The following is a 15,655-nucleotide window of genomic DNA, read 5'->3' as shown; positions in this document are numbered from 1 at the left end:
ACCACTGCGCCACCAGGGAAGTCCTAGCCCTCCTCCACTTTCACCTTCAGGCATCACCTGAATCTTTCAGTCTTTCAACCCATTCAGCAAGCATCTCCGAGGTACCTTCTAGGTGAGGTTTGGGGAAGCTGGGGAGGGACCCAGGGACACTGAGACAGGGTGACTCGCCCTAAGCAGCGCGTCTGGGGAGGGTGCCTGCCAGACAGGCCACGCCTGCGAGGCTGGAGAGGCGTCCAGCCTCCATCCGTCTCCATCACTCCTTCTCCACCAGGTAAGCGTGTTGGAGGGATCGGTGAGTAAGAGGTTGGCAGCGCCCCCATCGTTGCTGGCGTGGTCGTCTGAAGCCCAGCAGTCTATCCTGGCAGGAGCCCCCTCCCACAGCAGGGCTCTTCACGCTCTCGGGGTCAGCCCCTCCCTGCCCTGTCGGGGAAGGTTGTCGTTTCCGAAACCTCATTCTCAGAGCTTCCTGTGAGTTTGCCGGTCCTCCTGCAGGACTCAGGTGACCTCCTCTAGGTGGCACGATGCCTCTCGTCTCAGGGTTTTGGCGGAGAGGCTGTGCTGATGGCTGGTTCACTGGGTCCAGTGCACAAGCTGCGGACGCCGCTTCAGCCCTCCCCGCTGTTCTCATTCCCTCATATCATGCATTGCATCTGCTCATGACTGATCCTTCATGCTCGGTACTTGAGAGCTTGAACTCCGCCTGAAGAGCGCTTGGGGTGGAGGTGCTGTAAGTCCAATAGGAATAGTATCGACCTAACATTCTGGGTCCGGAGGTCGTCACTTGGCTTCACTTGTTCCGAATTCCCCCTCCCGGGATGTTGGGAGGACAGGTGGGCTGTGATACCGCGAGGGTGTGCTGATCCTCGTTGGGGTCACACGGCCAGGGCTGCTGCGTATCGAGTACCGTCTCTGCACACGTAACGTGCTCTGGGAAGTTCACAGGTGCTCTAGGGTCTCGCCGTTAGCTGGGACAACATTAGGATTCAGACCCCCCGCCCTGAGCGTGTGACCCCTCTGGTCCCTCCGCTGTCCTTCACTGCCTCAGAACGCACCTCCTTCTCGTGGCTGGATCACCAGACATTGTCATTCAAGTTGGGAAAATACAAACTCCCAAACCAAAACGTTCACAGCCACTTGAGGGATAAAAATAGAATCCTTGAGCATTTCTTCGCTGCACCTCAAGGACGCGTGGAAAGTTCAGCTCCCGTCTAGGGACGGGTTCGTGCTGAGTTTCCATTAACCCCAATTAACTCTTAACCCTTAGCGCCCAACAAGGACAGCCGTGTCAGCAGCAGGGCGTCCGTTTCCTTTGTCCTTTGAAGGAACCTCCAGGACCAGTCCACAGAGCTCAGCCGTGCCCTCGGTGTGTGGCCACCTCTGAGTGAACTGGCTCCCTGGGGCCCCGTGCACTGGGTCGTCAGCCCCACGGGTCCCTGTGTGTTTAGGTAGATCAAGCAGCATACCGCCATTCCCCCTTCCAAGACGTTTCGCTTCGTCACACCTGCTAGATTAACAAGAGAAGTCGGAGTCCCCCCAGCGCCCTAGTACAAAAAGGCTCCAAGCGGATCTGCCGCTCTTTTATGTTGAAAGTCAGGAACTGACAGCTGAAGTGAGAGAAAGCTGCTGACGCCTGAGTTCTTGTCTCTGGGAAGCTCCATCTCACTACACCATGGGAGCCACAGACAAACCGAAAAGATGCTTATTTTTAAGAGGGAAGTAAGTAGGTAAGCAGGCAGTCCAAGGACTGGCCGTCCAGCCAGTTACCCAGCCAGGCAGGGCGTCACCTCCTTCAGCTCCAAGCCCTCTCTCGGCCCGGGAACGATGGGACACCACAGAAGCGTTGCCTTGGTGCTTTGAGGGCCACTGCTGGCTTCCCTGACCATCTGGCCTTTGTCCCCCCGGATCCTATCCCTTCGCTCACGCCAGCGTCGGGGGCAGGGCTGGGAGGGACCCTCCCCTGTTGGGTCAGCAGTCGGCTGACTGTTCCGCTGCTCTTCTAGGATGTTTTCTCGCTGTCACTTGTTAGGGGAGGTGATTGGTGTATCGCCCTTTGTCCCATGGAGTTGCCCAGGGGCTCTTAGGACGCTTGTCCTGTACGGTGGCCATCACTTTAGCACATCATTCTCTCCTGCTTCCCTTTCCTCGAAGAGGAGCGTGCCCTGTATCTCCTCCCCCCACCCTTTTTTCAAGGGGAATGAGATGGACTTATGGGTGTTGTTGAATTTCATCCAAGTTTAAGTTCTAATTAAAAACTATGGTCCCGGGCTTCCCTGGTGGCGCAGTGGTTGAGAGTCTGCCTGCCGATGCAGGGGACACGGGTTCGTGCCCCGGTCCGGGAAGATCCCACATGCCGCGGAGCGGCTGGGCCCGTGAGCCATGGCCGCTGAGCCTGCGCGTCCGGAGCCTGTGCTCCACAACGGGAGAGGCCACAACGGTGAGAGGCCCGCGTACCGCAAAAAAAAAAAAAAAAGAACTGGTGGGTGGCCGGTGTATGGCTCTTGGGGAACCATGAATCCACTGTCTCCCAGAAGTAGGAGAGGGAAGAGCCGCTCCTCTGAAGACTTATAGGTTCTTGACTTTAGGTTTCTTGTGAGACGTCGCCCCTTCCTCAGTGGGCATCCTGGGAGATACCGCTGACGGCGGGCAGCCGAGTACCCGAACTGATCTCAGACGGGCCTTTTCCTCCTCATCGGGGCTGCGTCTCACCCTCCCCTGGAGCCAGCTGCGTGCTCAGAGCAATGCCATTTCCATGCACTCTTCCTAAATCAGAGCACGTTGATTTCACAACTGTTTTGGGAAGGGAGCTTTCCCCTGACAAAGTGAACTGCTTTCCGGCGAGCGGGTGACTTCTGCATACCCACATGCCACTTGCTCTGCCAGCCCAGATGCTGCCCGTGACAGAGGGTACACAGCGAGTCAGCAAGACTGGGGTGGCCTCTTCCCGCCCTGCAGGAGTAAACCTGCCTCTATCAGGCACTTCCTCCACCAGGTTCAGTGTATGCTGTAAATGTTTATTTACTGAGCATCTCACATGTGCCGAGAGATGCAGAGCTTGCCATCATGGCGCTTACCCTCTGCTGATGGCACAAGCAGCCCACGAACAAGGAGCGACACAGAACCTACAAGGATTAAGTGATGTGGTACCGACCGTGCGTTCGGTGATTCAGTCAGGAGCCCCCAGGGAGGAATAAAACATTTGGAGAAACTTGCAGGGGAGACTGGCACTTGAGCAGGGCTTGAAAGGTGATAGGAATAAGGAAGGTAGAGAGGAAATTCTTTGCCAGCAGGAGGAATCACGAGGGTTAAGGCATGAGGGTGAGAATTAGCTTGATGTGGGGAAAGCAGGAGTCAGAGGGGAAAGTGGCCTCACACAGGATGCAGTGTGTGGATCACAGCGGTCGGGGCAGAGGGCCAGGAGACCCCCCAGTCCCCTCTGCCACTTCCTTACCCTGTCACTCAACCTCTCCAGTCCCTCCGCCCCCATGTCAGTAAAATGAGACATCGTCAGCTACCTGGTGACCTCACAGATGGCAGTGAGCGTGACGTGAAACTGTGCCTGTGTGAGCACTTTGTGAAGCTCGGGGGGTCTGCAGCCCTGGGCAGCGACCTCATCACGGGACCCCTTTGATGTGATGGGTGGTTAACAGGAGCGGCAGCTGGGAGGACAGGGCTGAGGCTGACGTGACAGATGCACGGGCAGAAGGCGCAGCCCAGAGACTTGGCACCCAGGTCCCCTGGCGGCTAATTTGGGATTCCCACCAAATTAACATTTTCGTTCTCTGGCCAGCTAAACTTGCAGAGAAATTTGGGGGTGGGGAGACAGGCGGCAAGCTGCTTTACTACTTTGCCCCGATTCTGACTCGCTCCCGCTTTTTCATTTTGCACCATTGAGCAAAGGACATAGCACATGGCCGATCCCGGGCTCATTTTGTGTGTGAAGCAAGATTGAGTTGTGTTAGGGGTCTCTCCTCTCCGAGGGCAGTGGGCGCCGCTTAGCCTCCGCACTTCTGAGCAAGGGACCCTGATTGAAAGATGCTCTCCGAAGCAGCACAGCATGTGTTCCTCTCTCCCGTCCCGTAGCTGCAGCTGTTTCCCAAGAGGAAGGCGGTGGCTCCAGTTAGAGACGAGCCTTGGGTTCCCCGAGGCCAGCCGGCTCGTGCAGGCCTGAGCGTCTGTACTTTGGGGTCTCAGCAAAGCCGCCGTCCTGTCCGGGGAACCTCCTGTCCCAGGCATCTCGGAGCGCAGCCCCCCTGGCCTTCCTTGCGTCTCTCAGACACTGACTCCCGCCTCTGGTGGACCGGGAGCTGGGAGTTAGGTTAGGACTGTCTTTATTCCCCTGTCACTGGGTCTCATTTCTGGCAGAGGCTGGAGAAATGGGCTCATCCCTGTCCACCCCACCCTCCAGGCATGTGCCCGGTCAGCTCAGTCCCATGGGGGACACAGATGTGCAGGGCAGCTCTGCCCACTCCAGTGAGGGGACTCAGGAGACAAGGGTGAAGGAGCAGACTTTCGAGCGAGACCCTGACCCGCAGAAATGGTGTGACGAGCTTGCCAAGCAAAGGCCCAGCAGCCGGAGGGGGTGGGCAAGTCGGGGACTCACGCCCGTAGGCTCTCGGGGTGGTGTCTCCAGAGACGAGGTTGAGAAAGGCAGCTGGCACCAGACCATGGGGCCTGGACTTTGTCGTCTGAAGCGATGAGCCCTTCGCTCATTACGAGTGGAGTATGGTTGGGGCTGACAGTGGGGAGGCGGCCCTGGCACCAGCTGGCTCGGGCCCAGGAGGGAGAGGACAGGGACAAAGGGGCCCGACAGCTCCCCAGTCCTGAACTGCCCCCAGCCCTCTGCCCACCTGATTCCTCTTACTTTATGTATTGTTACCCCTGTGTCCCCCCGCTCCCCGGCCCCTCCCAGGCTGGGTTAGGAGCCCTTGCTCCGTGTTCCCGGTGTCCCCTCCAGGACTACAAAAAACACGTTCCTGCGGTTTTAAGCCACCAAGTTACAGGGGTCATGGGACATCAGCACAGAGAGTGAGGAAGGGGTCAGGGGTAGTTGGAAGTTTGGAGTGGGAGCAGGTGGACGTGGGTGGTGCCCTTAACCCGCCTGGGGATGTGGGCGGAGAGACAGCACTGAGTTCTAGACTCCGTGTCAAGTTCACGGTGCCACCGGGACACTGTAAGAGCCGTGGCCAAGCGTTGCCGGCCGTGCCTGAGGACGTGAGCTGCGTCCTGTCCGTCAGGGTTGCCACAGGGCACATCTAAACTCAGCAGCCAGAAGAGAGAGGCACGTGGGCGGCCCCGTTTGCACCCTCCCGGGTCTGTCTCAGCGTTTGCTCCCAGTGACCAGTTTGAAGGTTTCATGAGAAACCAAAGAATTGTTTTTTTTTTTTTTTTTTTTTAAAGAAACACATTCGGGACTTCCCTGGTGGTGCAGTGGATAAGAATCCACCACCCACCAATGCAGGGGACACGGGTTTGAGCCCTGGTCCGGGAAGATCCCACATGCCGCGGAGCAACTGAGCCCGTGCATCACAACTACTGAGCCTGTGCTCTGGAGCCCGCGAGCCACAACTACTGAAGCCCACGCGCCTAGAGCCCGTGCTCCGCAACAAGAGAAGCCACTGCAGTGAGAAGCCCACACACCGCAACGAAGAGTAGCCCCCGCTCACCGCAACTAGAGAAAGCCCACGCGCAGCAATGAAGACCCAACACAGCCAAAAATGAATAAATAAAATAAAATAAATAAATTTATAGAAAAAAAAGAAGCACACTCGGCTACAGCAGCTGGTGTCCCTGCCTCCTGTCATGTGTCGGGCTCGCAGAGTCCTTGAACAGAGACCGAACTTGAACTGATCAATGGCATTTGGGAGTTGGGAAATTGCTCGGGAGCCAGGTGATTTATAATGTCATACAGGCTGGACAAGAAGACCCAGGAGGACAGGCTGTCTCTCGGCTTTTAATTTCTTCTTTTTGTAAAAGAAAAGGGAAAACAGAAGGTGCCAAGCTTGGCTGGTCAGCTGGACCATCGGGCCACCAGGGCCGTTTCGTCCCCCAGACCTGGCATCCACACCGCGGTGAGGCCAGACACGCCGCCGCCGAATCCTCTGTCCTTCGCCACCCCGGATGCTGAGCCTGGCAGGAGCTGATTTGCAGAGGACACCTGTTCCTTAACTAGCCCCAGCTTGGGCCGTGTCTCGGTCTGGGCTCCCTGTGCTGCGTGAGCTCTGTCCCGCGCGAGGGCTGCCGTTTGGCTGTCGGCCCTGCGCCTTCCCGAGCCCCGTGTTCAGTCTGGGCTCCTGAGCGGAAAGAAAGAAAGCGCTTCCCAGCCGCCGTCCAGCCACAGATATCACAGCCTGTTGTCCGAATCTTCCAAAAGAGTCCTTCACCGCCAGTCCCCACCCTGAGGACAGACCTGCTGTCCCGGAGCTGGATCTGAAAGAGGGCGGCGGACCCTCGTTCTCAGCCCAACTCACGCTCCCCAGCACTCGGTGGGCCCCTCGCGTACGCTTCCGACTCTACCCTGGGCGGTGTGTCTGTGTGCTCAGTCCCTTCAAACGAGGGGTGCTCTCAGCGGGGTCCCATCCTACAGGGTCCTATAAAATGAACGTCTGCCGAGGAGGTGGAGGAAGATGGATTCCCTCCTGGCGAGGAGGCCCCATGCAGCCCGCAGCAGCAGAATTCCCCACCTGCCTCTGCGGCTGGTTCTGTGATCTCCCTGGTTTCAAGCAACGGAACCTTCGAAAACCCAGTCTTGAGGCTTCCAAGGTCAGATCTGACCTCCCGCATAAGCCACCCACCAAGAAAATGTCCAGCACCCGCAGCTGGAGCACCGTGTTTTCAGCAGGGGGCGTCGCAGGTCAGAGGTGAAAGTCCCCAACCTCTGGCCTGGGTGCCCCAGAGTCCAGTTTCTAGCAGGCCAGGGCCGTTTGGGAATGTTTGTGACAAGCGGCTTTGTACGTGTTCTTCCACATGGCGTGTCCCTCTCCCATCCTTCAAAAGAGAAATTCATCAGTGGAAAGTTTCCCTTAAGTGGTAATTTTCCTAAACGACTTTCTCCTGGTGCTGTATACAGACTAGCTCGGCCAAGGGCTTCTGATCCAGTACCTCACTGTGTCCTCGGGCCAGAGGGGCACTGGCGAGGGCTGCCCGGAGAGCCCCTCGGCTCTGCCTCCCCCATCACCCCCGCCCGATGGAGACGCTGCTCCTTCCAGAGCAGAAGCGGGGCTGGTTGTCAGCCCCCAGGAGCAAGCTCCTTCCCGAAGTCTCCCAGCCCGGGCGCCTGCCAGGAGGCTTTGCCCACCCCAGCTAATTAGAACCTCTCCTTAAGCAGCGCTTCAGTCCCTCCTGTCATTCATTCTCACGGTGATAATGGACTTACTTAGATGAGAGGTCACAGCCTCTCCCACATCCTGCCTTCCTTGCAGCCCCCCTCGGGGGAGCCAGGGACTGGCCGCCCCACCGAGCAGCCAGGAGGTATTCACCCGCATCACAGGGCCAGACCCACCTCCCCCGAAGCGGGCCCCACTGCCCACTTTCGGCCTCGCGCAGCCAGCCGCGTCTCTGGTGAATGTCATTAGCAGTAACGTGATAAAATGGTGCGGTGTAAATGTTAATAAGGTCTGACGCCTCCGCTGCTTCCGAGTGGCAGATCGGAAGTGGTGCCATCATCGTAACTCCAACCAGCAGCTTCTAACCGCTCTGCTCTCTGAGCAGCCGATGGGCGTGGAGGTCGCCTTCCCTCGGCCCCAGCCCCAGTGTCTGCAGTGCCACATCTACCCCCTTCTCCAGGTCCGGGATGTCTCTCTGACGGGTTTGCCCTGGGAGCCGCCGGCTGTGGTTCTCCAGGCTTTCCCTCCTCTCGAAGTCCAGGACGTTGCTGATGAACGACATCCTGATTCATCCTTTCCTCTGAACCCTCCAGGATGGTGTCCTTCCCACTGTGCCACGTCATCAAGGCCCGTGCGTCCCCCACCCCACCCCTGGTCCTTTCTTCCCAGTAAACCGAGAGGGTCCAGGGTGTGCCTGGTGTTTGTTTTGGAGCCTCATCTTCCTAACTCGTGCTTGCACCAGCTCAGTGCCGGGCCCTCGACCCTTCAGTCAGTGCTTGCTGAAGAGAAGCAAGCAGGGCCATGTCCCTAGGATGTCACCTCGGATTTGCCTAGAAAGTAGCCTCAGGGCAGTAAGTGTGAGGAACAGCAGAGAAGCACAGCTCTGAGTTTCTATTGCACCCCTGGCCCTGGGAACTCACCAGGTGATGCTGTCTGACCCCAGGGAGCCTCTGCCGTTCCAGGTGCACACCTGGGTTAGGACCGGCCCTGGGGTGGCCGGGGGCTGCGTGAACGGTGTGTCCTCCCCACACACACGATGTGCCGTGTGCGCCCAGTCTCTGCGCCCTCTCACTCTTGTTTTCATCACCAGGCTGTCTTCACTCTCCTCCTCGGACCCTTCACCTTCTTTGACGTCCAGAAGACCAAGTACCTGCAGATCCTGACGTCGCTGATGAGATGGATCGGTGAGTCTGAGAAACACCTCGGGTCTGACGCCCTTTCTCCCCTCCTGTCCTCAGCCACGTGGGCCACGGCCACATGAGCTCACAGCCAGGGCTGCGACGTGGCAAGGGCTTCCATGGACTCCCGCGGGCCAGGAGGCAGCAGGTGCTCTGTGCCTTTTTACTGGTAGGGAAATCTAGTACCAAAAAAGAGAAGTCACTTCAAGGTCCCGTAATGCGAGCAGAGGCGGGGCTCAGCCCTGGACGGCTGATTCCGAGTGCGCTGGGTCCGCCTGCAGCCCACAGGTGGGCTCCGGGGCTCCTGGGGGCCTGGGTCAGGCTCAGCCCCCTTCAGGGCGGGGGAGAAGCCTGCTCTTTGCTCTCTTGGGCGCACCGTGTGGCACAGCCATAGAACCCCGTGGGCCATGGCGGCCACCAGGGCGGGAAGAGACACCCCATCTGCAGTACCTTCCAGCTGTCTGACGCCCTGCTGAACGAGAGTGCCACCATCCTCAGGGGAGCTTGGGGGTTTCTCCCCCATACCAGGCCTGCGGCCAGGAGCTTGGTCACCCCCGACACTGTCCTGCCAGCCACCCGGAAGGGCCAGGCTGCTGACCCACCTGGACCCGTGACCGGAGGGTGTGCAGTCACGGCTCCCCCGCCACCGGCAGGCGCTCTGGGATCAGTTGCGCGCCTGCTTTGGTCTAAAAACAAAGATGCTGTTGCTGTTATGGCTGACAGGACTGGCAGAGGGGGTCTGCCCGGCCTCCAGGACCCCTGCGGGGTGCTCCCCAGGATCCCCCCTGCCCATCAGCACAGAGGTTCCCAAGGAACCCGAGGTTGGAAGGCCTCGCTCCTGACCCTCTGGCCCGGCTCCCGTCGCTGCTGCACCCGCCCTGATCAGGACTCGGGGTGCACGTCGCTCCGTATTCCGTGCTGGCACCCGGCACTGGATCGTGACGAGCTCAGGACAGTTTCTGATCCAGACGGTCTCCAGCAAGTCTGGCACCTTTAGGCCCCTGGCACCCCCTCACTCCAGGGTTCCAAGATCCCAGTGTAAGGAGCCACTGCCTCCCAGGAGTCCTGGTGCATCTCCATTTGGAAGGTGCCAGGTCATCCAGCCCAGCCCCTCCCCTGCAGAGGCAGGCGCTGCAGCTCGAGGACGGGGACGGGGCAGGCAGCCTCCAGCCCAGGAGCTCCCGAAGGGGGAAGGCCCCTGCTCCACCCTGAGGGGACGTCTGCCAGTGCCTTGTCTTGAGCCAGACTCGCCAGCCTGTAGCTTCTTCCCACTCTTGGTCCTTCCTGCAAGGAAATGAGAGCAGGAGTGAGCCGTCCGGTGTGTGAGCTCTGGGGCCTCTGTAGCTCGATGAGCTGCCCTTCACCGTCCAGCTGGAGACGAGGGAACACCTGGATGCGGCAGGCGTCCTTGTCGGCCCCACCCAGTTGGTCTGACCCTATAGGCTGCTCTTCCCAGATTTCATTCACAAGCTCCAAAGCCCTGGGTTAAACTAACATGACCACCTGGGGAAAAAAAGGCAAACTCCTTCCTTAGAACGTAAGGATCACGCTAGCTCCGGGGTAAGAAGCTGGAAGGGAGCCTCCGTGAGTACCAGGAGGGGTTGTGTCCCAAAACTGGGATCACAATTACTGGCCGTCCAATCTTCTCCTTGTAAGTCCGCTTATAGGAAGTATTTGAAAGCCCCGGTGATCTCTAGAAGGAAAAGTTTTCTCTCGGTAAGCTGTATTTGGAGAAAACGGTTCTCCCTCCTCGCTCCCTGGCCCAACTCTGTTGCCCCAACTCCTCCGGTCCCTGAAGTTGGGTCCCCAAGTCCTGGAGGTCTGGCCCCTGCTCGGCTCGGGCTTGGCTGTCCTTGACCTGCCGCATCAGCGGTGGAAGGGGCTCGTTAAGCGCTGGTTCCGTCGTCGGGGGGACAGAGCAAGGCGCGGGGGGTGGAGGGGACGACGTGCTGTAGCTGACATGACGGATTCCCGGTCAGCCCACGCGGGGAGCCTTCTGGATAATGACAGTTAATGGCTTCCATAGCACCTGGGGCCTGTTTAGCACGACGCATCTGGTGAGCGATGCATTTGTTAAAAGGGAGAAGGTGGTAAGAAGGAGTGGAGGAGGCTGATGGTAAACAGAGAGCGATTGTCTGGGCACAGGATGCCAGGTGCTCCCAGGCTCAGGTCAGACCCAGCTCCCACCCGCAGAGGTGGCACCAAGCTCCCGTTGCTAGCTGGCCACAGGGTCCTCAGGCCCCTTGAGCGGCCCCTCCTGCTTCTGCGGTTGGAGTTCTCTTCCTCGTCCTCCAGAACCGGGCTCACGGAGTGTCACCTGCGGCTCAGTTGCTTTAGAAACTCAGCCGCTCTTTCCCATGGCACAGGCCACCCTGGCCCCCGGTGACCCCATCCTGCCTCTCCTCCCAGCCAGAGCCCCCCTCCCACAGGGCAGCAAGGGGGCTGCAGGGGGGACTCCTCTGGTCTCCCACCTGCAACTTCACGGGCCCTCGGTGGCAGCCCCTGCGGTGCGACAGAGCCAGGCGGCCGTGGCCTTGAGAGAGGGTGCCGGGTGGAGACCAGCCCGTGAAGGTCATCCGCGCTCGTGTCTTGGTGGTGACATGGCTGTCTCTGCAAGTCACTCGCCTCTTTGCGCCCTCTGATCCTTGAGATAATCAAAGGGCAGCAGCCTCTCCACGAACCTTCTCCCCGAGGCGCTGCTGTGGGTGACGACACAGACCCGTCGTTTGTCTCCGTGAGGGACTCAGGCCTCTGGGCTCGGGAAGTAGACCCGTCTCTGACACAAAGCCCTCTCCAGTGGAAGACAAATCGGCCAGTGAAGTCAACTCTCTAACACGTAGTCGAACCCGGGGTTCAGTTCCCAGCCTGGGGCGGTGGAGACACCTGCGCGTTTTCCTTTGTAGACCTGGTGAAAGGAGTTTCCCTGGTCCTGACCCCAGGCAGCAGGCAGCAGCAGGAGGGGGGGCAGGGAGTGGAGACTGTGGAAGCCGGGGAGCCCCCAGGCAGCCCCGCTGTGGGAGGGAGCGCGCCCCGCCCATGGGACGTCCCAGGGGGGTGTCTCCTCTGGCCCCAGCTGACCCCAGGTGATTTTTCTAGAACTCCTCCAAAGGCAGTGAGCACCAAGGCCCCGTTAGCCCTCTCAAGTTTGCGCCAAGTTGTCAGTTTGCAATGAGCTCCCTCTTCGTTTTGCTCCTGAAGGGCAGCTGTGCGGCCGTGCGCCCCCCCCGCACCTCCCTCCTTCCCACGCACCCTGCCTCTTCCCGCCGCCCAGATTAGGGCCCAGACTGTCCAAGAGAGCCGAGCGGGGAGCTCAGGGTGGCAATAAGCTGGCTTGGGTTCTAGGAAGACAAAAGGGAAGAAAGAGGACCAAAGGGACCGGAAAATCGTAAATAAACGTGCTGAGCCGGCCGGAAACGTTCTCGTGCGTGATGAGGAATGTGTTCTGCCATCAGTTGAAATGAGGCTGGGGCAGACTTGCAGGGACCCCACCCCGAGCAGGGGCCCCCGGAGCTCCAGGGAAGCCTTTAAGCTGGTTCCTCCAGGGTGTTCACCATGCCCTCCGCCAGAAGCCCCTGGTGCTGCCAGGACGGGATCTACAAGTTGGACGGCCGTTGCAAATAGCCGCTTGTCGGGAAAAGGTCAGAACGTGTCTGACACGCCCCAGCATCGATTCGTGTCTTTTGCTGCTCAAATAAGTTCTGGGGAGACCAGGCTGCTGAGTCTGGGAGACCCGGTTTGCAAATGCCCCTGAATTTGTGTGGACGAGAGCGATCGGTTGCCGTCCCGGCAGGTGAAACTTGTTCAGGCCTCAGCAGACTCCCTGACCTGCCCCCCGTGCCGTCCACTGGTTCCTGAACACTTGGCTCCGGCCCAGGTGCGCAGGTCCGTCGCCGGTGTGCGCTGACGGGCCAGGCTCCCTGTCGGGCGGTGGCGAAGGCCGGAAGGTGAACTGGGACTGTGTGGAAAGCACTGTTGGCAGAGTGCTCAGCAGCGGGTCAGCATCCAGACGCCAGCCCCGTGCGCGGCCCTGCCGTTGGCGTCTCCGGCCACTGCGTCCTGGGAGTGGCCTCAGAGGGAGCCTCCCTTGGGGCTGGCCCGGAGATCAGAGACGTGGCCCCAAGCCACCCACAGAAAGAGCTGTGTCGCTGGATGGTCCCCGGAGAGACCTTGGAGCATCGCCGGCTGCCTCCGTATGGCCTCCCCTCCGCCCCACCCCAGCACTGTGTGTACCTGGGGAACACCGGGCAGGGGGCCTCCCTGCCCCCACCAGCCTCCACCCCCATCGTCTTCAAGGAAGCCTGAGCCCAAGAGAAATGAGACGCAGGCCCACCTCACAGAGAGGCTGGGCTTCCTCCTGACTCCCAGCTCTCACTGTCAGCCGTAGGCCAACCAGGGACACTTAGGAGACGCCGACGACCGTGCTGTCCTTCATGTCCACAGGCCCAGCAGCGGTGGCACCAGAGCCTGGAGCCCTAAACCACGAAATGGGCCGCCCAGCAGGGAGCTCTCAGGCTGGAAGGGGCTGCGGCAGCACCACCACCTCACTCCCGTTACCAGCCCCCCCACCCCCGCCCCTGCAGACGCCTCCCACTCGGGGACATGAACAGCTGGCTCGGCTCGGGGCTCCCCATTTGGTGGTGTTAAAAAAACAATTCTTTCTAATAAAGGCAGCCCTGGCTCAGGGCAGCCCTCTTCGGTCTGGGTTGTCAGGGACCCGCAGGGCTGCCTTCCCTCCGATTGTGTATTCAGAGCACCACGCACGTTATTCCCATCTCTGTGCTCCCTTCAAAGTGGGTCAGGCGCCGTCCTCCCCGACTGTTGGTGGAGAAACTTGAGCCTGCCTCGTGAATTGTCTTGGCCCCGCTCGCCCCACCTTCCCTGGCTGGTGCCCCAGATTTGTCTTCCAGACCGAGCCAGCAGGGAGAGGTGGGACCCGGTGGTGGTAGCCCAAGTGGCAGAAGGTCCCCAGGAGGAGACCATCACCTGGGAACATAAGGGCTCAGGTTTTACCTGTCCCCAGAATGATCTGTGGCCGTGTGGCCTCCTCCCCCACGGATCTATGACTGATCTCAGCTGAGTGTCTCCTGGTGGGACTGCTCTGATCTGCCACCACCAGCAGCCAGGGGTCTTCGACGTCTGAGCCATCTGTTCCCCACATCCTGTTGGCTCAGCAAGCCAGCTCAGCGTTTGAATTCCTTCAGGGTCACTCACTGCTGTCCCCTCACTCTCAACTGGTGCTCCTCGGGGGGCCAGGAAGGACCCCCGCTCCCTAAGGACGGTAGCACATGGGCCCCCCTCTGACCTTCCAGCCAGCCTTTGTCCTGAGCCTTTGCTGCTGCGCTACCTACCCTCTCTCTGGGCCACTGTCCAGGGCTCTCCTGGGCCATTAAGGGTCCGGCTTTCCCTCGTTACACAGCCAGTGGAGGGAATCCAGGAAAACCTTTTTATGTAGTTTCATTTCAGTCTTATTTTATTCTTGGTTTTCTGAAAGTCCTCTCTGCAGACTCAAAGGTCAGTTGAAAGAAGAGGGACTGGAGGGTTCTGTCTTAAGGCTTTCAGGGTCGAGCGGACACCTAATCAAAGTCTGCTGAAGGGCCAGCCACGTGTCATCAAGTGACCCCCTTCATTAGCGGCAGGACTGACCTGAGAGCTCCACTGGGCCCCAAGCAGAGGCCGTGGCTCTCCCCCTCTGAGTGGCCTCTGTTGTCAGCAGCTCTGCTCTGCGTGTGGCTGACATGTGTGCTGGCCCGGCCATCAGGCAGGGACTCCTGTTCCACCAGGAGGTTAGCAGGCCAGCTGCCTGGACTCTGGCAAGAGAAGGGAGGGTGAGGCCCACGCGGGGCGAGGTGTCTGACGGACACTGATGGTTACAGGCTCGCCTCTGCTCGGAATCAGGCTGCACACGAGCCAGGGTGAACCCCAGGCAGGCAGCCAGGTCAGGCAGCCGTATCAGTCTACAGAGCTAGTGTGGCCCAGGGCAACCCTGGAGCTCCAGGGTTTACATTCAGACCAGGGCAACCCAACGCCCCTGTCACAATACTGCCTCTCCTCTTCCTCGCCTTCCTGTTTTCTCTTGGCATCCAGCCACTGCATAACAGCTGTCTTAGCTCAGGCTACTGTAAAATACCATGGGCTGGGTGGCTTAAACAGCAGAAATTTAATTTTTCAGCGCTGGGGGCTAGAAGCCCGAGATCAAGGTGCTGTCAGGGTTGGTTTCTGGTGAGGCCTCCCTCCCTGGCTTGTAGACGGCCGCCTTCTCACCGTGTCCTCACCTGGCTTTTCCTCCGTGTGTGCAGAGAGAGAGCACGTACTCTGGTGTCTCTTTCTCTTCTTAAAAGTTCACGTATCCCGTCAGATTAGGGTCCGCCCTTACGACTTCATCTAACCTGTAATACCTCTCTAGAGGCCCTGTCCCCAAATACAGTCACATTGAGGATTAGGGCTTCGACATACAAATCAGAAGACGGGGACAGTGGCGAGAAGAAAGGGTTAAGAAAGGACTGAGTGGCCTTCAGGAAAGGTGACGGTGTGGAAGTTTTATATTTCCAGTCTCTGGGAAGGAGATTAGTCCACCAGCAGCCAGAGGGCGCTCGGGTGCGCTTTCCCAGCGATTACAAATGGAGCTGGCTCTGACAGCTTAAGAATGAAGAACTGAGAGCCTGCCGTCCCAGGCGCCACTTGCCATGCCTTGAGAGTGTGGAAAGTTGAAGGATGAAAAGGCCAGAACTCTTGATTTCGTACTTGAGACTTGACTGCTTCAGAGACTCAAATACCTGCCCTTTATCAACGACCTGCGCCTCCTGACACACTTGGAGGCGGGGAGGCTTTGCCCTGAGTCCTTCTGGAGTAGAATCTCAGTCCTGTAAGTTGATTATGTAAACATCCTCCTCTTCTGCCTCCATGATGATGATGACGACGACGATGGCAACTACAGAGCTAGAATCCTCCAGAAACCACGGGGGCTGACCCTGCATGGGAAGGTAGTCTGATTGGCTTTAAATTCCCTCCCTTCAGTGGAAACCCAGGTGACTTTTTTTGCAAGGGCAGCAATCACAGAATGTCTCATCGACCTGACATGAAATGCGACCCAGGGCCAAGATGCTTCTGGAGCCGAGTGCATCTGCACGGGGAGCTTCCCCTTCTCCCCAGAGGGAG

The 15,655-nt window shown here is 59.1% G+C and overlaps 1 protein-coding gene across 2 annotated transcripts in view; it reads left to right on the top strand.

Moving 5' to 3' along the window:
* Positions 1–15,655, top strand: part of TMEM104 (transmembrane protein 104) — a 57,921-nt gene that overhangs the window by 32,349 nt on the left and 9,917 nt on the right. For both annotated transcript variants that reach the window (XM_032616839.1, XM_032616838.1), the window contains exon 9: positions 8,413–8,506. In XM_032616839.1, coding sequence (XP_032472730.1) covers positions 8,413–8,506 — 94 coding nt within the window. The remainder of the gene's footprint in view (positions 1–8,412; positions 8,507–15,655) is intronic.

This window comes from Phocoena sinus, chromosome 20, assembly GCF_008692025.1.
Source record: "Phocoena sinus isolate mPhoSin1 chromosome 20, mPhoSin1.pri, whole genome shotgun sequence".
NCBI classification, from domain to species: domain Eukaryota; kingdom Metazoa; phylum Chordata; class Mammalia; order Artiodactyla; family Phocoenidae; genus Phocoena; species Phocoena sinus.
This window is presented reverse-complemented; position numbering and strand designations above follow the sequence as displayed.